This window comes from Tamandua tetradactyla, chromosome 11, assembly GCF_023851605.1.
Source record: "Tamandua tetradactyla isolate mTamTet1 chromosome 11, mTamTet1.pri, whole genome shotgun sequence".
Classification (NCBI taxonomy): domain Eukaryota; kingdom Metazoa; phylum Chordata; class Mammalia; order Pilosa; family Myrmecophagidae; genus Tamandua; species Tamandua tetradactyla.
The window spans coordinates 39,405,834-39,429,915 of NC_135337.1; the positions used below are offsets into that span (position 1 = coordinate 39,405,834).

Below are 24,082 nucleotides of genomic sequence, written 5' to 3' on the forward strand. Positions count from 1 at the left end.
TCTGCTATAATATAGGGGACTGCTAGCTGTACTGCCTAACTCAATTTTCACTTGAGAAAGAAATAAACGTCTATGTTGCTTAACTATTGTTATTTGGTTCTCTGTTACTCGAAGCTGAACCTAATCTAACTCATCTTTATATCTATGTGAGCAAAGTAAAGTAACCTGCCCCTTCATCAACTTCTGCATAGCAACATACCTGGAATAAAATGGTTTCAGACACATATCTATTGACCGAATGCATAAATGAAAGAATGTATGAAAACTAACAGGCTAGGGGAAAACCCAAGGTGGAAGTAGAAGGAAGACATTGTGCCAGTGAGGAGATGCCTTCTAACATAGCTTCAGCTTAAGACAACATTTATTCTATAAATTTTTAATGAGAGGCTACTTTATGCCAGGCACAGTGTTGAATGGTGTTTGTTTTTACAGTGGTGAGAAAGACAGACAAAAGTTTCTGTTCTCATAGTGATTATTCTCTAAGAGGGTAGACATAATAAAGAAACAAGGATGTTGTGGGTAGTAGTAAGTGCTGTGATGAAAATGAAGATGATTGTTATGATGAGCTACTTTAGACTATGTAGTCAAGGGAGGTGACTCTGAGAAGGTAGCATTTAAGCTGAAACCTGGACAAGAAGATGCCTAGATCAGGGAGAGACGCATTTGCGGCTATGCTGGGACATGGCACTACATCACTTCTTCCCTTATCATTGGTCAAAGCAGATTCAAGACAGTGAAGAAATAGACCCCACCGATTGGTGAGGGAGAGCAAGGTTACATTTCAGAAGGGTATGTGGGATGGTAAACACCACTGCAGGCACCTTGGAAAATGCAATATGCCACAGGTGAGGAAGCCTTCCCAGTAATTCAGGCAACAGATGATGGTGGCTCCGATTTGGATGCTTGCAATAGAGATGAAAAAGGGGTGGATAAAGAAGAACATATGAGCAGAATACACAAGAACTGTAAAGCACTAACAAATGCATCTGAGAGCTGGTTGAATTGCATTGCAGTTTGTAAGATTATAGGATGAGTTTCCCCACTGCCAATGAAGTAAGTCTTAAATAAAGCTGTTCTAGTCATAGAATACATGCATCTTGTCATGCTTCCAAATGTGCTTTATTTTGAAGAATGAGTTGGTTAATGCATGGAATTGATGAGGCCCGGATATCAAGGCAATGCAGTGAGATGAATGTATGACTCTGTAGACTGTGAGGGCATTCCAGAGACCACTGGGTAACCAAGGGTGCTTTGGAAAGTGAAGATGGTCTAGGAACAGTGCATTTCCAAAGGCATTGTCCAGATGCATGCACCTGTCCTCAGAAAGACCTGAGCAGTTTTCACTTCACATACTCAATTACTTTAGGAGACAAATTTTTTTAAGACATGGGAGTCAGTGCATCAGAGAGAATACAAGAACAGGGTTTTTGTCGGTGGCACAAATGCTGAAAGTTATTGCCCCATTTTAATTCAAGCAAACAATTCAGAAACTTGCTCCGAGTCGCCCAGCAAATTAATGCCAGAGCTGATGTGAAAAGGCATGTCTCTTGATTTTAGTCTCAGATTCTTTCCTTGTATCACCTACCGCTCTGCCCAGAACATAGCTTTGTACTATACCATGTTTACACTGTTGGACCCTTGCTATTGTCCAAACAACTTTTAAATGGAGCCAGAAGCCCAGTGTAGACAAATCAAATGTCTTCCTCCTGCTGGCAAAACAACTCTAAAATATGCCTTGCTAAGGTTCACCCAGTCACATCTCTTTGCAGAATGAACGACACGTGTCCATTTGAAAACTTGTCATGGTAAAACTGCTCACTGTGCTGCTCAATGTCCCATAGAATATTTCTTAAAATTCACCAAATTCCAAAGATTCTGAGGTCACCCTGTATCTCCCAGTTCTTAAATCTCTATCAAGAAAAACTTGGGACCTCCAGGGTCTTTTGGATTGGACATTGAAAAATAACACAAGGTCTTTGCTATGTTTGTGAAGGCATATACATTTTATCATGAATTTTATATGTGTAACTTTAATTTTAGATAGGCAAACGCACGGTTTTGGTTTTGATCCTATCACTCTCTTATTAATTCAACATACTTAAATGGACTCAGTACTCATGAATCACCCTCTTTGTATTTATTAGAATGAGATTAATCCCCCAAAGATCCAGTGTTTTCCCATGCTAGAAAAAAACATTTCACATTTAAGCTTACTTGGACAAGTATTACTTCTCCACGCACTTTAAGGATCTAGAAAGTGTTGTTCCTTGATCTCTATATGAGAAGCAATTTGTTGAGCTCTAGTATTGGAGGGCAAAACCCTCAGGATTGGTGCCTGGGAATATGTAAATCTAACCTATGGATTTAGATGTCTGTTCAAGATTGCACCACAAGAAACTGACGCCTTTATTATGTTTCACATGCTATATTGCACTGAGAAGTTTAACTGCATCCAAGACTGGGCCAGGTGGTGTTTAAATTCCCAAACACCTGAAATTTTGAATCCTCAGGCAAGCAAAATTGATTACTCAGAAAGCATAAATTGTAATATTTCAGGCAAGATATTGTCAAAATTAGAACAGTGGTGGCTTTTGGCCATGGATTTGACCATCACGTTTCTATTAACCTTCATGCATTTCAATGAGGCTTTAAAATAGATGTTTATATAGTTCTTTTCTGTAAGTCTTCATGAAAGCATCAATATTAAACTGTTTTGAAAACTGACCCTAACAGAATCCCACAAGTTACCCTCCCTTCCCCCCTTTTTAAAGCACTTTCTCTTATTGCCTAAAAATTCAAGTACACTCTTAAACTAAGTGCAGACTGAAAATTTTCACTATGGATTTGAACAGGAGCCAAGAGGGACGATGAAAGGAAAACTGCTCCCTATAAAAGGTTTATTGTCAGCACTTTCTAAAGATGTGGATTCTTCTAAATCAGGTGACCAACATTTTCACAAACACTGATGCAGCCTTCACAGCTTTTCCTGGGTCTGTGATTCAGGTCTTTTTCTTTAGGAATGTTCTGCATCTAGCCTTTGACCTCCTGGATAGCCTAGTCTATCTGACTGCTCCCTCCCCCATCAATAAAATGTATATTATAAAAAGGAAAGGGGTGGGGTGGCTTGGTCTTTACTCTATTGGAAAAGTACTTGAAATTCCTTGCATTCCTTCGCATTTAACAGCATGTTTACTTAATCACCGGCTTATTAGGATTAACACAAGTCATTGCTTCAAGCTCATTTAGTGAAAACAAATTGACTTCTAAAGACTCCAAGATTCTTTCTCTGATCGCAAACAAAGGGTGAATTTTAAGTAGTTCTCTTAATTTTTTGGAACAATAATGGAAAAGTATAAGGTTATAAACAAGTGACCTTTTATAATATGTTATCCAACCATACTCAATCTTGCTCATAGATTTAGATGCGGGAAACCTGGGTTGTGGATTATGTTTTTATTAAAAGGCTTTCTCTCCTCTACGAAATGACATCCATTATAATCTGGTGATTTAAAATGTAAATGACTTAACTATCCTACCACACAGGGTAGTTAAGCGATGGAGAAACCCTTAGATTTTGAATTCTTATGAAAAAAAAGCACTATATTTTAAAAGCACACATTTAGCTTCCTTCAGGTTCCTTCTTGCTTGTATCTTGGGTGCTTAGTACAATGTTCAATACATGTCTTTAAAACTGATTACTTTATATGCAAAGATTTTTTTCCTATTGAAGGAATAAGACAAGCTATCATTGTCTTATTTCTACAGAATGGCTCACTGCTATATTATAAGCACCTAGAACAGTTCCTGTCACATAGGAACTGTGCTCAGTAAATGCTGTTTAAAGTGAATTTGTGCATGAAATCTCTCCAATGACTTTGGACTCTTTAAAATTATTGAAAGATGTACACTCAGATATTAGGTAAATATTTCTTTATTAAATGATTAATTCCATAAATAAATTCTTTTCACTGAATATAAAATTAAAATCATTTACAAATTATTCCAGTATTACATTTCCCCTTTCCCCCCAAGAAGCTACATTTTGATAAATAAAAACATTCAGTCTTAAAACACCTGATTTCTGTTTGCAGTTTAGAGTGCAGATAGCTGCCTCTCCTGGACGCTCACAGAGCATCATCTCGGGAAGGGATGGACAGCCCTCTAATTTACTTCTGTCCAAGGACAAAGGCTTTAACTCTCCAACTAATCCTATGATCTCTTTTACAATTGCAGAACTGATAGGAAAAAAAGCCTAGAGAAAAATACGCTTACCAAATAAGTTACAAACAGAAAACAGAACATCAATACCACAAGCTCCAAAATGAAGCAGAACATGTGCTCCAATACTATGAAGCAAACAAAGTATTCTCATATCACGGCTGCTTTAAGTGCCCATCTGCACCAGCACACTTGGCAGTTTCAAAATACCTTAATTTCTACTCAAGAATGAGCAATGCATCCCTTTTACAATAGTCCCTTCACCCCACCACCCCCACCCATGTCTTGGTGATTCTGACACTCTTCTCCCTTATCTGTCCACCCTTGGACTGGAAACCCAGGTGGCATTTAGTCCCTAAATTTGTGAATATCATTGAACAGCCTGTAGAAGGGAAACACTGGCTCTGTGGTATGTGGGCAGTTGTAGTTGCATCTGCAGGACTGGATCATCATGACGTTCTTGGAGAACATCTCTCCATCTTCGCAGCGGAACCGCATCTTCACAGTCCTGGTCTGCTGGGGCGTACAGCATCGGCCATCCACACAGGAGCCACAGTACTTGGGACGGTATTTCTTCACACTCGAACATCCAGCATAAGTGAACTGGACTGGTTCCGGGGATTTCTTGGTTTTGCTGCATTTTTTGCCCTTCTATAAGAAAGAGACGAGAAGGAAAGTTAGGGACACTATTTCTCCACTGGAAGGAGAGGTCCACATGCCACCCATCTGCGGGGGAACAGTCTACATGTCCCCAAAGGAACTTACTTTCAGGCTGCTGTACACTGACTGTCCACAAGGCCGTACTTCACAAATTCGGGTTTCTTTCACCAGGCGGCATTCAGGATTGTCATTGGTAACACGTGTGGAGATACCAGTTCCACAGGTCTTTGAACACTGGGACCATGAAGTTGTTTGAACAATACATTTCTGGCCGTGTAAGGAAGGGTTGTAAAGGATGTGAGGTTCCATTCCAAAAACTAGAGAGAGAGACAAGAGGGAAGAGCCCTCAGAGGCGTGCTGGCACAAACACATTCAAACACTCATTTCTAAAAAGATTCACTGGGAATTTCAGTACAATGACTTACAGGCTCGGTATCTACTTACCAGGGAGTCGCTTCAAGGAGCTGCCTTTTCCAACTGCAATTAATTCATTGTTTCGTGTCAACTCCACCTCTGAGGCATCGAATCCCAGTCCTTTGCCCAAGAGGCTGTCCTTGTCGTCCAAGGGGTCCCTGCTTCCATCCTCATCACAGACCCACTCCTCACAGCACTGCCCAGTGACTTTGACCAGTCGAGGGTTGGGGCAGCCCAAGTTGGGGAGAGATAATTCTTGGGGACACAGAGGAATGCAGCCCACAGCACCATCAATACATGTGCACTGATGTTTACAGTTGGGCTGGAAACTTTCCCCATTCTGGTAGATTCTGGAGTTATATTCACAAGGCCTGCCCTCTGATTGAGCTGCAAAGATCACCAAGAGAGACAAGAGGATAATGTTAAGATTCTGAGCCACGGCCTGAGCCTCATACATATTTTCTGTTCTGTTAAATTCAATTTATGGTAAAGTTCCCTACAATTCCCTGGAGACTCCAGACCAGAACAATAAGTTAGTCAGGAATCACTTTTCCGTATGCGCTTTTCCTTGGGCCCAGACACACTGAATTGCATTCCAGACTGCTGAAATCATGTGCCTTTCTGCCAAGCTACCAACAACAAAGCATCACCATACATGGTCTCAAAATTACTAAACTTCTGGACTACGGGGACTATTATTTTTTTAAAGGGGCCAAACCACAAGCATCTTACCTCTGCAGATCCCCTTCAGAGCGGTAGAGCTGGCGCCGAAATTGCATTCCAGCCCCTTGGTGTGGTCGCAGGGCTGCGTTTTGCTGCAGTCCTCATTGAGCTGCTTGGCGCAGACTTTACAGCAGCCGCAGCCGTCCCGGACCAGCCCGACTCCTGGGGCGCACTTGGGCGCTTCCAGGGGGCAGTGGCAGGCGGCGGGGCAGGTGGAGAGTGCCTGGAGTCGGGAGAAGAAACGCGTGAGATTCGGCGCGGGGCGCAAGAGGCTTCGCGGCTGCCCAGGGAAGGGATCGTGTGTGTGTGTGTGTGTGTGTGCGTGCGTGTGTGTGTGCGTGCGTGTGTGTGTGTGTGTGTGAACGGGGGAGGGGAGGTGGGGTGAGGGGGGCTGTCTCTGACCCTGTCGACTGCGAGTTTCTGATCCCCTCCAACCTGGCTACTCCAGGCTGCTGGCGCCCACCAGGAAGCCCCGGCAACGTATTCGCAGAGGGTGGGAGGCTGTTTCAAAAAGCTACCCCCGGATGCCCTGGAACTTTTTAGTTGAGTTTTGCCTCCTGTGGGCACAATCTGGGAAAAGGGGAGGGAACTAGAGGAGCGGAGAGGAATGCGGTGGCCGAAGGAAAGCGGTGGTGGTGGTTCAACTCACCAGCCTGGCCAAGTGGAGAAGGGTGACGGCGAAGGCGAGTGTCCTGGCCGTGCGGCAGCTCATTGTGGCGCGCAGGGAGAGCCCGGGGCGAGCGCAGCGGTAAAGGCACCGACACACCGGTGGGTGTGCTGAGAGACGGCCCGGCGCGGCGAGGGCGGTGAGGTGAGTGCGCGGGACCCAGAGAACCCGGAGGCGCAGGCTGGCTGGCTGACGGGTGCTCTTTCCTCGCGGTCCTTTCGGAGGAGGTGTGGAGGGGCGGGCGCTGCTCCGGGGCGCTCTCGCTCGCGGTCTGCCCAGGAGCCCGGAGCCCGCCTTTTATATCTCCAGCCAGCGGCGCCGCGTGTTGCAGTGACGTCGGCAGTGTCTGCGCGTTCCAGAATTCTCAAACATCTCAGGAATGCTAGCTGGCGCGGGCTGCTGCCAAGTACCTCCCCTGGCTCCGTTGCACCTATTTTTTTTTTTTTTTTTTTGGTCCCAGACATGTCAAGAAAACAGCTCGTTTTTTCCATTTTAAAGAACGACTTCTACTGAAGAGGGTTTTTTTTTTTTTTTTGGCGTCGTGGTGGTGATGGTGGCTAAAGGGTCGTGGGGAGGGGGATGGGGAGCGAAGGGGGCCGACTTCAGAACTGTGCCTGGACTGGGAGGGTGGGAGGACCTGAGAGGGAGGAACAAAAGTCGTTTTGTTTAGTGATGCCGAGTTAACCAGACAGCCCCGGAATATCGCCCCCCCCACTCCCCACCCCGCGCCCCGGGAAGGCAGCGAGCTGTTTGCTTGTTTACAGCGAAGGTGAGAGTCAAGTTATCTATTGAGCGAGTCGAGCGGGGTGGGGGAGCCAGGAATCTATTTGTGGACTTCAGAGAGGCATGTTCGGATCAAGTCCCAAAGCTTTGGCATGGTGTTTAATAGCAAAGTTATGTGTATTGCAAATTAATACCCGCAGTGGCGTTTATGAATGAGAAAGGGGGGGAAAAATCACCTTCCCCCATCGTCTGGCAGCTTCCCAGGCAGAGGTCTTCCCCCTCCGCCCCCTTTTTTTGGTAAGTTGTGCTTATTTGTTTTTGGAGGTTCCTACTTTAGTTCCAGCCCACTGCCTGGGCTGAAAGTCCGAGAGGAAATCAATGCAGGGAGTTCTCCCGGAGGCCGACTTGTACTTCATCGCGGATGCAGGAGATGGGGCAAGCCCTTCCAGCCTCCCTCCGCGGAACGAAGCAGCCAGCCAGAAACGGAGGGGACCAGTGATCTGGACTGAGACCTCCTCCGTATAGTGCAAAGCCAAACTAGATCCCAGCTCTATTGTGCCCAGGGATCTCCGCAAAAAGTCGACTCCTTAGAACTAAAAGTTTTGCGTTTTTTAAAAACTCATTTGCATGGAACCACGTGGAAGCCTCCCATTTCAAGTGAATTGCAACGCTCTTCTCTCCAATTAAACAGAAATAAGAGAATTGGAATGTATTTGACAAAAACGATACAGATTTTAAGAGCCTAATCTATTTGCAACTTAGACAGTGGAAGATCTTAAGCAAAACTTTTTGAGCACTGTCAATATCCTTGATGTAAGTGATAAATTTTCCCTCCCCCAAGTTTCCAAAATTACCTTCCCGTAAATTTAATTTAAAAAACACAAGTAATTATGCCAGACTCCCTTTAATCTATGCTATAGGAGAACACCTCCTTTTTTAATGTTTAGAGCTGTTCAGGCTTCATGATTTTAGCAGTCACGTGTAAGGCCTTCCGTGCTGACTTTTCTGTGAATGACTCTTGATAAGTGCAAGCAGAAGCTATGGGAATGAAAACACTCTATTAAAGAGAACTGTTTCAGGAAAGGGTTAAGTTTCATTCATTCAAAAGTGCCCTTTTCCCAAGTCTAAGGTTTTCGCTGAATGCCCTAAATGCCCTACTGACCGGTTGGGGAGAGATTTACTTTTCCAGACAATGGAGAGTCAGGTGTTAGGCAAACAAAGTGAGGAAATCTCCGCCAAATTTGTTAATTATTACTTAGAAAACTTTTTTTTCCCCTTCCTGTCTTACAGTTTCATTATTGTTTCCTCCTTAACGAAGGGAGGCGGGGGATAAGAGCAGTACAGAGTGGGAGGAGGCAGTTGAGAGAGCAAGGAGGGGAGCGTTCCTGGCTTCTGTTGTGGCGTCTTTTCTATTTGACTTCATGGTTGTAAGTATTTCCAGATGGTGAATCAGACACCAGACGTAACAATATTTCCATATTTGGGTATAGCAGTAGCCTGCGTTTTTAACATTTTTCTGCCTCTGTTATCCAACCACAAAGCATTCTTGACAGCTTCAAATGTTGTTAAATATAGACTTAACTTCTGTTCCCAGAGCAGGAAATTCTTTGGAATTCCTTGTTTTTCACGCAATCTATCATGATTTAAAATAAAATTACAGTGGATGATCCAACTGGCCGAATATAGTTTGTTCCTTTATTAGGGGAGGCAGGGGGTGGGAGAGGACAAAGAGATTCGGTCTGCTGTGCAGCATTCAAACACAGGCCATTCCAGAGATTCTTTTAAAAACAACAGATTAAGATTTTCTAACAAGGGTGTGTGGGTTTGTCTTCCACTTCAACTGGGCAATCTTAGAGGTTGTATGTCCCAGAGAAGAAACGCAGAGAACCTTACCGTCAGCTGCCCTTTTAAATCAGGGGATCTTTTGGGGGAAGGGGGAGCAGAAGAAGCAGGGCCAGGACGGGGGGCGAGAGGGGAGTTGGGGTAGCGGGAGAGACTGGAGCAACCTGTGGGCGCAGCCTTTGCGTGCACCACGTCATGGTGCGCCCGCTCTCAACCGGAGGCATCAGGCGAGAGAACAGCGGCTCCTTACGTCTCCCCCAATCCGGTCCAGAAACCCCAGACGTCCAGTCGCCTTCTCACCTCCTCAGCTGAGTGCTGCAGATCAGTTCACGTTGAAGAATCGGAGGGGAAATGTGTAAATATTTATGGGTAAGTGTCGCTTCGGGTGCTAATTCTGCCTGGCTCTTTTGCTCCTATCCCTATCCCACGGGTGCCCCAGGAGGGAATAACGGGCCGCCTTGTTTCCTTGGGCTGCCAGCCGCGGAGAAGGGGCTGCTTGTCCTCTGCAGCTTCTCGCTGAGCGGTGGGGACGTCTTTCGCCCGCTGCTGCCAGGGAATTTTAGGCCACCAAAGGAAGGATCCTCTGTTTGGCGGCGAATGAGAATAGTAATATCCCTAAACCTCTCGACTCTGGTTCACGGGCCCTAGATCAGTGGTTCTCAGCATGCATCAGAATCACCTGGTGGGCTGGTTAAAAGACACGTCGCTAGGCCTCACTCCAGTTTCTGAAGAGTTCATGTCTAAAAGGCCCTAGGGTGCTGATGAGGCTGGTTCGAGGATCTCACTTTGAGAACCACTGCCCTGGAAGACACAAGACCTGAAACAGGTGTGTGTGTGTCATAGGCAGTTATTCACCTGCACACCCAATCTCACAGCTTCACTTTTTATAGTCACCTCAATGAACACAGCAATTTATGGTGACTGCAAAAGGCTGGCTTTAAGGTGAGGCCGCCAAGACATCCGTCCCTCTCCTTCCACCCCCACCCCCCACCCCCACTCCCGTCCCAAAGGCTTGATGGCCAGGAGAGCCAGAGGAGGCCGATGTAGCGGCGGCGGGAACTGGGCGGCCGATTGGCGGGCTGGGCCTGGGTCGCCTCGGTGCCCCCTGCAGGGACAGAGACCCGGGCCTGGCCACCCGCGGCCCGCCGCCCCCTGCCGGCCGCCCGGCCCTCGCGCTCGCAGTCGCCGCGTTTGCCGGGAGCCAAGGTTTCCGGCCGTGCGCGGCGCAGGATGTTTCCAGCCCCGGCCCATATTTGGTGAAAGTCTTTCATGACTTCGTCATCGAGCTCGGGGGGCGGCGGCCGCGGCCCTAGGAGTCGGCTGGGCCACCGCGAGGCCGCCGCGTTCCTGAAAAGTGCGCGCGGGCGCGGGCGGGAGTCCCCCGGGGCCGCGGCTGCCGGGCCCCAGTCCGCACTCGTGTGAGGGCCGCGCCCGCCCCGCGCTGCAGGAGGCGCTGCGGGCGGATTGTGTCACTCTTCCCGTCCACCCCGCTGTCGGCGCGCCCTCCCAGCGGGACAGCGAGTTGCCGCGCGCTGTGCCAGACTTAGAGGGTACGCCCAGGCGCGGGGGTGTGGGTGAGGGTGGCGTTTGCTCAGACAGCCGAGCCCACCGGAAAGCGAAGGCATGGGACTGACTCTGCGGAAATGCTCCAAAGAGCCTGACTCCCATTCTCTGCAGGAGGAAGAGCCGGTAGGGAAAGATGCTAGAGCTCGCTCCTAATTAGTAACCCTGGGTCACGCACAGCTTCCTCATGGGCAAGTTCCATGTGCGCGGGGAGCCCTGGAGAGGAAGTCTTAGCTCTCAGATTAGGCTGGAGCCTCAGGTAAACGGCGCATCCTCTCTAGACCTTACAGTCTTCATCAGTAAATTGGGAAAGGTGGCAGCGGGTAGTAAAACGGGAGCAGTGCCTTTCGGAACTAAATCTCGTGCCGTCTTCTCCAGTAATGACAAACAAACACTTTTATCCAGCTCGCTCTGCCAGGGACTGTTTTGAACACCTGCCGACTGACTCTAATTCTCTAATGCCCTTATAAAGCGGCTTCTCTCATTTACACCATTCTTCTGTATGGATGAAGAAACGGAATAGACAGACCTTGGTCATCTACTAGATAGAACTGGATTCTTGATTCCGAAAGACCTTGCACTTAACCACTGTGCTAAACTGCCGCTCTCTATTACTTTCTCAGATATTCAGGCCAGACCTCTCTCCTGGAACTTAACCTTTATTTAACTCCATCCACAACTTACCTAGATATACCAGGATAAATGCATCACATAAAAAATATTGACGTTAGCTGAAGCTGTATTAACCCCCGAGAATTGCCTAGAATACTTTCTTGAGCTGGTGGCAGTGGTTGACTTTTAACAGCAAAAGCCTTACCACAAATAAATTCGTATGGCAGATTTTATGCAGTTTAGCAGACTGGCGGAGGAGATGCTTGGGATCTTTGGGGTCTTTGTGACACTTCATACTTTGTAAGTCACTGCTGTAGTTTGCTAGCTGCCAGAATGCAATATGCCAGAAACGAACTGGCTTTTTAAAGGGGGAATTTAATAAGTTGCGAGTTTACAGTTCTAAGGTCGAGAAAATGTCCCAATTACAAGAAGTCTATAGACATGTCCAATCAAAGGCATCCAGGGAAAGATACCTTGGTTCAAGAAGGCCAATGAAGTTAAGGGTTTCTCTCTCAAGTGAGAAGGCGCATGGCGAACATAGTCAGGGCTTCTGTCTCAGCTGGAAGGGCACATGGTGAGTATGGCATTATCTGCTAGATTTCTCTCCTGGCTGCCTGTTTCATGAAGCTCCCTGGGAGGCATTTTCCTTCTTCATCTCCAGAGGTCGCTGGCTCATGGACTCTCATGGTGCTGCAGCATGCTCTGCTCTCTCTGTATCTCCCACTTTCTCCAAAATGTTTCCTCTTTTATAGGATTCCAATAAACTAATCAAGACCCACCCGAATGGGTGGAGACATGTCTCCACCTAATCCAGCTTAACAACCACTCTTGATTGAGTTACATCTCCAGGGAGATGATCTAATTACAGATTCAAACATACAGTATTGAATAGGGATTATTCTGCCTTTATGAAGTGGGATTTTGATTAAAACATGCTTTTCTAGGGGGCATACATCCTTTCAAACCAGCACAATGACATTGATCAGGCAGTCCCTAATTCTGGAGTAAGGCTTGGCCTGGTAGTTCTACGTGGAATCTGCATTTGTCAGATAGACTTGAAATAAAGTTTTCAGCATCACTTCTTGATGGTTCTTCAGTTTGAGCATACCTTACAGACCCAGTTGACTTTTAACCTGTTTTTTTCCCAACTGGATGTTATGGATCCAATTACTTATGCATGTGAGAACAAATTGTTTATCCTCTCTGAACCCCAGATTTACTCAGAGCTCAGGAAATGTCATGCACTGTGGTAAGCACTGGAAACACAGAAGAAAGGATTTTTAGCATTCACCTTCCCCTGAAGGATCCTACTGTTTCTGTGGGGTACAAACCATTGCAATAACTGATGAAAATTGCTGTTGTAGAAGTGCATACAAAGGGCTGTGTGAGGCTCTAGGGTAGAATAACTAACCTTAGGTCTGAAAGAAGAGCAAGAGACTGATAGCAGGGAAGGACATTTGAGAGAGATGGAACAGAGCCGTGACTGTGCATAAGGAGTGACCCATCTGGTGTGGTAGAACCATAGGATTCCTTTGGGGAAACTGACAAGAAGGGTCAGCTGGGACCTTCTGTGAATGGCCTTGCAACTTCGCCTATAGGCAGTGGTTACCCAGGTGAGATTTTTGCCGTGGTTTCTTGCAAGATAATGGGACTGTCCCAGCTGAGGTGTCATGCACTCAAGTGGCTGCAGGGATCAGCCAGATTTGCAAAATGCCATGCCAGGGTAAAGTTTAGCCTCAGCATTGGGAAGTCATAGGGTCTATATAACAGGGCTCATCTATGGGACCTGGAGCATTGCTAAGTGGGAAAATAAGTCAGTGTTTGCCTGTTTTCCCTTTAAAAACAAAAAACAAAAAACGAGATAAGGAGTTTTGTGTGAAATTTTCTAATTTTTTAAATGTTGACAGTTTAAAAATGATAAAACATCATCTAGGCCAACCTTGGAGAACTAAAGAAAACAATGTCTATGGGCTGCCAGTTGTGATTTCCGGACTGTCTCTAAGAGCCTTCCTGTTTCAGCATTCAGTATCTCCCGGCCACTTGTGAGATTTCAGGTAATAGCACTCTGGGCTCCATTTCATTGTCAGGTTGACTAGACTTTCATTAGTTAAGAATCAGGACTGTCACTTGTCTCTTGTTTGTAGGAGTTACGGCCCATAAACCGAAGTGGAGTAAGTGTCTTTAAATTTTTTTTTAACTTACTCCCTTCCCAACCCTACTCCGTCTCCCTCTTTCCCCTCCCAGTGAATTAATGTTGTAAGCAGCTGGCATTGCTTTGGCATTGTGATAGGAAACACTCTTTTTTAAGGACATCCGTATCCAGTGGGAACTATATCTGTTTATTTCCTCCACTTGGCATCTGCCCACAGGAAGCCAGGCGTTTTTAACTCCCTTACCTTACAGAACTTTTTGTTTTGTGATAATGCAGAAACATTTCACTGGAACATACTAAAAGACACCTTTCCCTACTCCACCCTGCAATCCATCTTCTTAGAGATGATTGAGCAATATGAAATAAAATAACTGTAAGTCTCTATCAAATGAGTTGGCTCCAGATTCAGAGAATTAAGAAATAACCTCCACCTCAGGTGTTTGATTTCCGGAAATCCCGGTCTGTTAATTGCCCACTTAAAACCACACATACCACACTCAGAATTTGGAAAGGATTTGGTTTGGGCACAGTAGATGGGGATCCTACAGAGAAGATAAATCCATATTTGTGCCAACTTTTTGAAGCACCTAGGGATTAAGGGGGTTTCTGATTATGTGAGATAAAACATGCATAATGCCAAGCAAAATGCTTGGCACATAGTAAGTGCTTAATAAATTACAGTGCTTCCTACTGCTAAGTGCTACCATTACTTTTACTTTTACTACAATTAGCATAGAATAAGCCAGCCTTATTCTTTAGACTAGATAAAATCTAGTTATAAAATAAATAAAATTCCTTGTTAAATGGTATAATGGTGATTTCATTTTAAAAAATCCATGTAGCCCAGTATTCTGGTTTGTACTGGGGCACCAATGACTGTCTTAAAAAAACATTCAAAACAGTTACTTAATTCTTCCGTGGGCTAGGCAGTTTGTACGCATGCTCTCATCTAATCTTTATAAGGAACCCAGTAGGATAGTTATTTTATTTCCACTTAAAAGATGAGAAAACTGGTGCTTAGCTAGTCAGTAACTAGTGCCAGGACACCCAGCTGTTAAGGTCTGTCAGTCTCCGAAGGCTGTTTTTTTGAGGGAGCGCATGGTATTTTCCTCCATGAAATCTACCATGAGGTTCAGGAACTTGCCGCCAGATTCTTGACTTCCCCTTAGCAACTGACCATGAACCTGTCACTTACGTGTTTTTCTAAATGTCTTGAACTTATCTGTGTTTTCAGTAATTGTGGACCCCAGCTTCTTAATGAAAGTCTGGTCGTGAAAGAGTTAAACAATAAAGGTGGGTTCCCTCCTTAATGCCACCATTGCCTGAGCTTGTTCCTATTTCCTCTGAAGAAAAAGAGATGTGTCAGAACAGAGGAGGAACTTCTGAGATGGAGAGATACTACTACTGTCACTTAGTCATCACCACTGATTGTGTTACCTGAGGCAAATGGAGGTGTCACCTCCCTGCGGTCAGCCTCACAACAGAGTTACTAAGCATGGGGCGCTTCCAGGTGCCGGCCAACTACACCTGTGTGCTACCCCTGAGCTTTTGGGGGGGGTGGGCAGGGCCATATCCAAGGTTATGGCAATAAGTAAAAAGCATAGAGCGATTTGAGGCTAGTCCCATATATTCCTTTTGAAGTCTTTTACTTCCTCTCTTTTGGTTAGGTGTTAGCTTTCAAAAGAATTTAAAAAGCAGCTCTGTTTTTAACAGTTAATTCTTTTTTTAAAAAAGTATTTTTATTGACAAATCTTCACACACATACAGTCCATACATTGTGTATAATCAATAGCTCACAATATCATCACACAGTTGTGTATTCATCACCATGATCATTTTTAGAACATTTGTATCACTCTGAAAAAGAAAAAACTCTTAGATCCCATATACCTTACCAACACACCCCCACTGATCACTACTATTTCAATCTGCCCAATTTATTTTACCCCTTACCTCCCCTATTATTTATTTTTTTAGCCATATTTTTTTCACTCATCTGTCCATACCCTAGTTAAAAGGAGCATCAGATACAAGGTTTTCACAATCACACAGTCACACTATAAAAGCTATATCCTTATATAATTGTCTTCAAGAATCAAGGGTACTGGAACACAGCTCTACAGTTTCAGGTACTTCTCTTCAGTCACTCCAATACACCATAAACTGGAAAGGGTTGTCTATTTAATGCATAAGAATAACCTCCAGGATAACTTCTGGACTCTGTTTGAAATCTCTCAGCCACTGAAACTGTCTCACTTCTCCCTTCCTCCTTTTGGTCAAGAAAGCTCTCTTAATCCCATGATGCTAGGCCCCAGCTCATTCCAGGAGTTCTGTGCCATGTTGCCAGGGAGATTTAGACCCCTGGGAGTCATGTCCCGTGTAAGGGGGAGGGCAGTGAGTTCACCTGCTGTGGTGACTTAAAGAGAGAGAGATCATATCTGAGCAACAAAAGAGTTCTCTGGGGGTGACTCTAAGGTAGAACTATAAATAGGCTTAGTTTATCCTTTGCAGGGATAAGTTTCATAGGGATGAACCCAAGATCGAGGGCTCTACTCTATTGATATGGTTGTCCCCATTGCTTGCGTGAATATCAGTAATTCTCCAAATGACAAAGTTGAATATTTCCTCCTTTCTCCTCAGATCCCAAGGGGACTTTGCAAATACTTCTTTATTCACTGCCCGAATTACTCTGGGATACGTCAGAGCATCACACTAAACTGGACAAACGGCAAGATCTCACGCCCTATTCAAGATTCCATGTACTTATGGTGTTCCACTAAACCGATCATGCAAGCTAAATTAGGTAATGCGCTACCCAAAATATAAATTTTGCACCAAATAAATATCCCTCCCTTTGATCTCACAACGAAGTTGAAGTTTTAAAATATGGATGATATTATCCTTTACCCAGTATTCTGATTTACCCTAATTCAATCCAGATTAGCTTCATTCATATCTCTAATCAAAGTCTAATCCCTTTTTCAACAGTTCCTTATTGGGTAGTGCTGGTTTTCATAGCTTCAGAGCTGTAATTCAGAGCCTCAGGTGTCATATAAATACCTAAAGTTTTAAAACAGTTAATTCTTAAAGGACAAAGACACTATGTGTTCAATGCTTTCCATTTCAGAGGCTCTGGAAACTGAATAAAAATTAAAGTATTGGGGGAGGGTGCAAAGGTAGTTCAGTGGTAGAATTCTCACCTGCCATGTGGGAGACCCGGGTTCGATTCTCGACCCATGCACTTCCCAAACAAACAAGCAAACGAAAAGACCCAAACAAACAAAAATTCAACAAATGGTGCTTGAATGAGGCGATACTCATATGGAAAAAGAATGAAATGTGACCCCCAGCATATAGCATATAAAAAAAACAAAAGTATTGCAGACATAGAAGATGGATTGTTCAGTTCAATATAATAAACAAATGTATGTGAGCTTTGAGGTAGGTGGCAATGCAAAGAGGAATAATACCTGGACTCTGCCACTGTGGCACTTACAGTTTAAAGGGGATGTGGATGCTTAAGCAGATGATTAGAATCGAGTGAATCAGTGCTTTAGTAGCGATGTAGCCAAATTGCTTTGGGAGTACAGACAAAGGACCATCTGAGCCCACCACTTAAGGATGTGAGGTCTTGTCTTGTTTGTATATTTTGATGGATGGAAGCAGCCAAGCCCAATTATTCCCTAACATAGATGTTACCTCTGAAGCTGGTGATTCTAGAGAACATGTACCTCTTTGTGAAAGATTAGAAAACACCTAAAAGTGAGAACCTCTGGGTGGGCCTTTTAAAATGCACTGATTTCAGATGGGACCAACCCTTTGAGTGCTGTTGGAAATTCTTATGACTATGGATCCTTTCTTCTGATGGGGAGAGGAAAGGAGACAGATATTTATAACCAAATGCCTTATATATTATCTCAATGTTCAAGAGAATCCTCTGAGATGAACATCATAATATCATTTTAAGCTTAGGAAAAGGAGGTTCAGAAAAGTTAAACAACTTGCCCAAGATCAAATTAGAATGGAGCCAAAGTTTTGAACCTGGACCTGTCTGACTCCAATGCCTTTCCGCATTTCTGCTATTCCACCCTGACTGCCTGAGTTTCCACTCCCTTTTTGAGTGTTTGCTCTTTTCCTATTTTGTTGTACTGTTTCCACTGCCTTTGTAGAGTCAGCCCTTTAACCTTTTCTTAGCACTTTCAGAACCACTGATGTGAAAGTCTTCAAGCCACTGATAGGTACTCTTCAACTTCTAAAAAGAGGCATACATTAAAGTGAGTGGAGTCTTAACTGTCATGTAGACATCATCATCATCATCATCATCATCATTGAACAGGTATGGTAATATTAAGCTCCATTTATACTTGCTCCTTCCTTTGCTAGATGCCAGGTAAAGTGATTTAGATATATGTGCATGATCTCTGCTTTCTAAGGACAGATGACAGGTTCCTGTGAGGTTTAGTTTAAAATAATGAGGAAGTATGATTTGAGGGTTTTGTGTTTGAAAGATGTAAGGGAGGCACCATGGTGGTAAAAGGCTGAACTATGGTGTAACCTGGGGGACTGCTTTTTAGAGAAGGAAGTTAGAGAACTATGTGAAGAAGGTGCTGAATAAGTGTGCTAAGATGAGAGTGTATGTGTGTTGGGGTGGTAAATATGGCAGGTTTGGAGTAAACAAGGGTGTGGGCTCAGGAACAAAAGCAGAAAGTACCAGGTATTTTGGCAGAAGACATCTAGAGCAAAGAGTGAGGCTCTTTTAGAGACTTTGAGGCTGCATAATAAATGGAAAGAACATGAGGGCCATAGGGTGCTACTTGCTGTAGGTGTGACTTCAGGTTAACCATGAAACCTCACTGGCCTCTTTAGCTATAAAGCAGGAATAAGAGCATGTCACAGAACTATTGGGCAGACCGAATGAAGTAGTGTTAACAGTCAACTCTTTGGAAGCTGAGATGTACTGGTCAAATGTTTGTGGTTGGCATCAGCTTGGAATCCTTGTTTAAATCCAAAGCCTCTAAAGAGCCTTTGAAATGGAAGAGCATGTTCAATGAAGAGCAGAGAAAGTAAGCAGTAAATGTGAGGATGGGGTGCTATGGGGTGATGATGATGAGTGAACAGACTTACCAAGAGCTAGGTTGTAGAAGTCAAGAAAAGCTGGAAAGAGCAGTAATAAGTTATGAATTTACCCTGGATTCATCTGGATTCATTGTCATTTCTTATTACCACAGCTAATCCAGGTGCCATCTACTTTTCTTTTCTCTAGGCTTTCTGTATTCTATGGGTCATTGTTCTGCTATTTTGAATAGAGGAGAAGACCTTGAGTCACAGTGCAGGAAAGGTAAGCAGGAAATGCTGACTTTTACAGCTGGGCCATCCTGCAAACACTTTATTTTCAAGGGCTGCAACACTGAAAGCAGGAATCAAGGCAGGAGGTAGGGGAGAAGGGGGTGAAGCAAATTCAGAGAAGACTTCTAAAGTGACATAAAGTGAGAATTGAGACCATTTCCACCTGAAATCACCTCTCCAGTTATTAATCATTAACTATCTGGAAACAAATGTCATTTATTTAGCATGGGGGGTTGGAAAGCCCATAAACTAAATCACATCCTAAGGCCAGGGACATCCAGGTTCTGATCCTTTGTAAACACCACTCTTTTGGAACGCAATTTAGTGCAAGTACATAGGAACTAAGAAGCGTGCCGAGTTGTGAGTCATCGGCTGTCTGTTTTCTTCCAGAACACCGTGGGAAAAGGATGGGCAGGCTGGTTCGGATAAAATCAGGACCCACCCAAACTCTCACTGAAGGCCGGAAACAGATCCAGTTTAAAAGCTGTTTTAAAAATCCTAATTGAGCTCAAAAAAAGGAAATAAGCCTCTGTTTTTTGTTTTAGACATAGAGCTGAAGACTTGTTTCATTTTCTATTAAGTCTCCCGGCTATCACATCAGGTATTATCTGTAACCCTTTAGATTTCTAGGGAGATTCACTCTTGTCTTTTGAAGTTCATTTATTAAATGATTTTACCATGGAAGCCTTTGGGAATGCAAAGATGGCCAAGATGTGGTTCCTCACTTTGAGGAAATCAGAAACTAGAGAGGTGACCATATGTGTAAATAATGTGTGATGTAAATCCTGTGTAGTAAATCCCTTCATAAGGGTACATTCTACACCAGCTGCTTTGGGAGCCCTGCCTGAACACGATCCCACACTAAAATAAGATCTCCTCACCACACTGGACTGTGCTTCTCTTGGAATTTCCAGTGCTCCCTCCATAAAACTTGGAAAAGCAAGTTGTGTTTAAGACTTATACTTAGGACATAGTATCAGCAAAGCTTTTAAGATTCACTAACCACGTCTCATTATCAAGGAGTTAGATATTTTTATTTTAAATATCTTTCCACTTCCCTTTGAAAACAATCCAGGCTTTGCTTCTTTAAGTTTATAGCCTTTTGGGTAAACTGTGTTTTCTGATGTTCTAATGATAGCTAGTAGAGATGTGAATTATATTCTTGGACTTTATCTGAAATGGTGCATGGCGAATCTCCAAGATTCTGTTAAATAGTTTTTAAGATGAACCCAGTTATTTGAAGACTTTCCCCTAGGATGTGGGCCACAGTGGAAGTGGACAAGAGAGGAGAGCATCTTGGGTTACAGGCACATATTCTGTGATTCTATTACATTTAGTGACAGGTTAGAATGTTGTTTACTTTTGTGGTAGTTAGATTCAGTTGTCAACTTGGCCAGGTGAAGGCACCTAGTTTTGTTGCTGCAGACATGAGCCAATGGTACATGAACCTCATCTGTTGCTCATTACATCTGCAGTCGGCTAGGAGGCATGCCTGCTGCAATGAATGATGTTTGACTAAATTGGCTGGTGCTTAAATGAGAGAGCACAACGTAGTACAACCCAAGCAGCTCGGCATACCGCATCTCAGCACTTGCAGCTCAGCCCAGGCCTTTGGAGATGCAGAAAGGAACCACCCCGGGAAACGTTGTTGGAACCCAGAGGCCTGGAGAGAAGGCCAGCAGAGATTACCCTGAGCCTTCCCAAGTAAGAAAGAACCTCAGGTGAAAGTTAGCTGCCTTTCCTCTGAAGAATGAACAAAATAAATCCCCTTTTATTAAAAGCCAATCCTCTCTGGTGTGTTGCATTCTGGCAGCTAGCAAACTAGAACAGATTTGGTACCAGAGAGTGGGTTGCTGCTGTGGTTTACAAATACCAGATATGTTGGAACGGTATTTTGGATGGCTAAGGGAAAGATTTTGGAGAAACTGTGAAGAGAATGATGGAGAAGTCCTGGAGTGCTTGAAGAGACCGTTGGTATAAACGGAACCACTGCCAACCTGTACAAAGGTGGACACAAAAGGGAGAGATTGGAGTTTGCAGAGTGAGAACCATGGAAGCTCGGGTCTGAAGCCAAGAAACCTCAGCCAGGAGACTGGACCTACCCATATACATAAAGAGGGTGAGTTTACCCTGAAGGGTGAGTATGAGTTTCCCACTTTATTGCAGTGGAAGAGTCATGCAGCCTCAGGCCTTGGAGAAGATAGAGCATGCTCCTTAGGGGCCTGGGGAGAGCCTGGCTGCCACCACATAGAGGGGTTGAGCGTGTGTCCCGGAAATGGCAGGGAGCCCAGGGGTGGCCCTGATGCCTGGAAAGAGTGGAGCCGAGAAAATGGTGGTCTCCTCAATGTTCCCTGACGTTGATTTGGAAAGTGGTGGGCCACTGCATAGACCCTTGGAAAAGGTGGGACTGCCACTTTCTAAAGCTAAAGGATAAATGACTTTCAGACTTTGAAATCCAATGGTGTTTGCACTGCAGGTTTTCCTTCCAATTTCTCGCTGTGGATCTTGTGACTGTCCCTCCTTTGCATATTGGCACCAGACAACTTGTTTTGAGATTCGCAGGTCCACAGCCAGAAAAGAATTTTTTGCACCTTAATATTGTTTAAGGTGATGCGTGTAGTTGCCAAGTTGACAAGGGGTGGACGTGGTAGTTAGATTCAGTTGTCAACTTGGCCAGGTGAAGGCACCTAGTTTTGTTGCTGCAGACATGAGCCAATGGTACGTGAACCTCATCTGTTGCTCATTACATCTGCAGTCGGCTAGGAGGCATGCCTGCTGCAATGAATGACGCTTGACTTAATTGGCTGGTGCTTAAATGAGAGAGCACAACGTAGCACAACCCCAGCAGCTCGGCATACCTCATCTCAGCTCTCACAGCTCAGCCCAGGCCTTTGGAGATGCAGAAAGGACTCGCCCTGAGGAAAGTTGTTGGAACCCAGAGACCTGGAGAGAAGGCCAGCAGTGATTACCCTGAGCCTTCCACGTAAGAAGGAACCTCAGATGAAAGTTAGCTGCCTTTCCTCTGAAGAACTAACAAAATAAATCCCCTTTTATTAAAAGCCAATCCGTCTCTGGTGTGGTGCATTCTGGCAGCTAGCAAACTAGAACAACTTTGATTCCATGATTGTTTGTGGTGCACCGTTTGATTTTATTTCCATTCATCTGTTTACATTGGGTTTAATTTGCTCTTTTCTTTCTAGTTTTTTAACGTGGAAGCTGAGGTCATTGGTTTAAGACCTCTCTTTTCTGATATAGGCATTTAATACTATACATTTCCCTCAAGTCCTGCTTCAGCTGCAACACACACATTTTGATATGTTGTATTTTTAGTTCCATTTGGTTCAGAAGACTTTCCAATTTCCCTTTTAATTTCTTCTTTGACCCTTGGGTTATTTAGAAATAAGTTATTTAGGCTTTAAATATTTGGATATTTTCTAGGTAGTGTTCTATTTTTTATTTCTGGTTTAATTTCATTGTGGTCAGAAAATAGATTTTGTATGACTTGAATTCTTTTCAATTTATTGAGACGTGTTTATATGGCCCAGAATATAGTCTATCTTGAAAAAAGTGCATTCTGATGCTTTGCATGGTGTGTTCTGTAAAAAGTTGTTTGATAGTTTTGTTTGACCCTTCTATATTCTTACTGATTTTTTTGTCTATCTGTTCTCTCAGTAATTAAGAGTGTCAAAATCCCCAACTACAATTGTGTCTTTGTCAATTTCTGTTTCTAATTTTATCAGTTTTTGCTTAATATATTTTGAACTTTGATTAGTTACTAGGTGCAGGAACATTTAGGATTGCTGTATCCTCTTGATAAAAAATTGACCACTGTTCAAGTATGAAATGACTCTTTATCACTATTAGTATTCTTTGCTCTAAAATCTACCCCAGCTTTCTTTTGATTGTTGACATGGTATTTTTTTCATCTTTTTATTTTCAATCTGTTGGTGTCTTTATATTCAAAGAGGGTTTCCTGTAGTTTTGTTTTGTTTTTTTTATCCAATGTGACATCATCTACCTTTTAACCGAGGGGGTTAGACTATTTACACTTAATGTGGTTATTGATATAATGAGGTTTAATCTCTCATCTTGCTGTTTGCTATTTGTCACATTTTTTCTTTATTCCTTTTTCTACTTTTTCTTACATTTTTAAAATTATCTTATATGATTTCATTTTATACCCATTATTGGGATTTACTTCAGTGGTTACTTTAGGTTTTATAGTACACTTTTTTTAAAAATAATGATTTTATTGTATTAATGAGATGTCCCATATGAAAACTTCAAATGATATAGAAAGTTCGTACAAAGTTTCTTTTTAAGTGATCCAAACCCCCTTTAACACAAAGAAATCATCTCTAACATCATCTCTAACATCAAATAACATCGTTCCAGACATATCTCAATATTTATGAAGATAGAAAGATGGATCAGATGAGATTTAAACATATATGAATATTAATTTTAGGAAAAGTAGACACAAACTACATAAGCAATTTTAATTTCTCAATGTGATATTTTATTCATATAGAATTTAACTAAGAAACAGAATTTAAATTCACATTGAATTTAACTGAACTAAAAACTGAAGGAATCACTGAAATTCATTAAAATATATCTTAAACACAAAATATAATGTTTTCTTTTCTGAAAAGGCACTACAGATTTTTTTTTCTTTTCTTCTTTTTAAAAATATGGAATGCTTCATAAATTTGCGTGTCACCCTTGCACAGGGGCCATGCTAATCTTCTCTGTATCATTCCAATTTTAGTGTATGTGCTGCCGAAGCAAGCACAAAAGTATCCTTTTTTTTTTCTTTTTTTCTTTTTTTTGCATGGGCAGGCACCGGGAAGTGAACCCGGGTCTGTAGCATGGCAGGCGAGAACTCTGCCTGCTGAGCCACCATAGCCCACCCAGCACTACAGATTTGAGAAAAAATAAAAAACTTTTAGAATGTTGGATTATTTTTCATTATCTATTTCAACATTAAGTACTAGATATTAACTCCATGCTTTAAATATAAGGAAATTAGCTAAATATCACTTAATAATATTTCCTCCCCTCATCCTGAATCATTATTACTATGCTTATATTATCACAGTTTATAACATTTATATTCCATTTTATAATTCCTAAAGCTTCTATTTTTGATCCATAATTAA

The 24,082-nt window shown here is 43.3% G+C and overlaps 1 protein-coding gene, 1 long non-coding RNA gene and 1 other non-coding gene across 5 annotated transcripts; 1 reads left to right on the forward strand and 2 right to left on the reverse strand.

The window, feature by feature from the left end:
* Window positions 1-3,915: 3,915 nt before the first annotated feature.
* CCN1 (cellular communication network factor 1) lies at window positions 3,916-6,964 on the reverse strand. Its single transcript, XM_077120411.1, has 5 exons — window positions 6,665-6,964; window positions 6,025-6,238; window positions 5,323-5,679; window positions 4,984-5,195; window positions 3,916-4,869 (listed from the first exon to the last, which is right to left on the reverse strand). The coding sequence occupies exons 1-5, from the start codon at window positions 6,725-6,727 to the stop codon at window positions 4,567-4,569; spliced, it is 1,149 nt and encodes a 382-aa protein (XP_076976526.1). The 5' UTR covers window positions 6,728-6,964; the 3' UTR covers window positions 3,916-4,566.
* Window positions 6,965-8,812: 1,848 nt separating this feature from the next.
* Window positions 8,813-21,121, forward strand: LOC143650085 (uncharacterized). 3 transcript variants are annotated; one of them, XR_013159353.1, is made up of 5 exons: window positions 8,813-9,616; window positions 16,215-16,377; window positions 17,769-17,910; window positions 18,838-18,912; window positions 19,311-21,121. It is a non-coding gene; the product is annotated as an uncharacterized LOC143650085 (long non-coding RNA). The 3 variants fall into 3 exon arrangements; XR_013159354.1 differs by lacking the exon at window positions 8,813-9,616 and adding an exon at window positions 10,808-14,867; XR_013159352.1 differs by lacking the exon at window positions 8,813-9,616 and having other exon boundaries at window positions 10,808-16,377.
* Window positions 21,122-23,608: 2,487 nt separating this feature from the next.
* Window positions 23,609-23,715, reverse strand: LOC143651024 (U6 spliceosomal RNA). Its single transcript, XR_013159770.1, has one exon. It is a non-coding gene; the product is annotated as a U6 spliceosomal RNA (small nuclear RNA).
* Window positions 23,716-24,082: the final 367 nt, after the last annotated feature.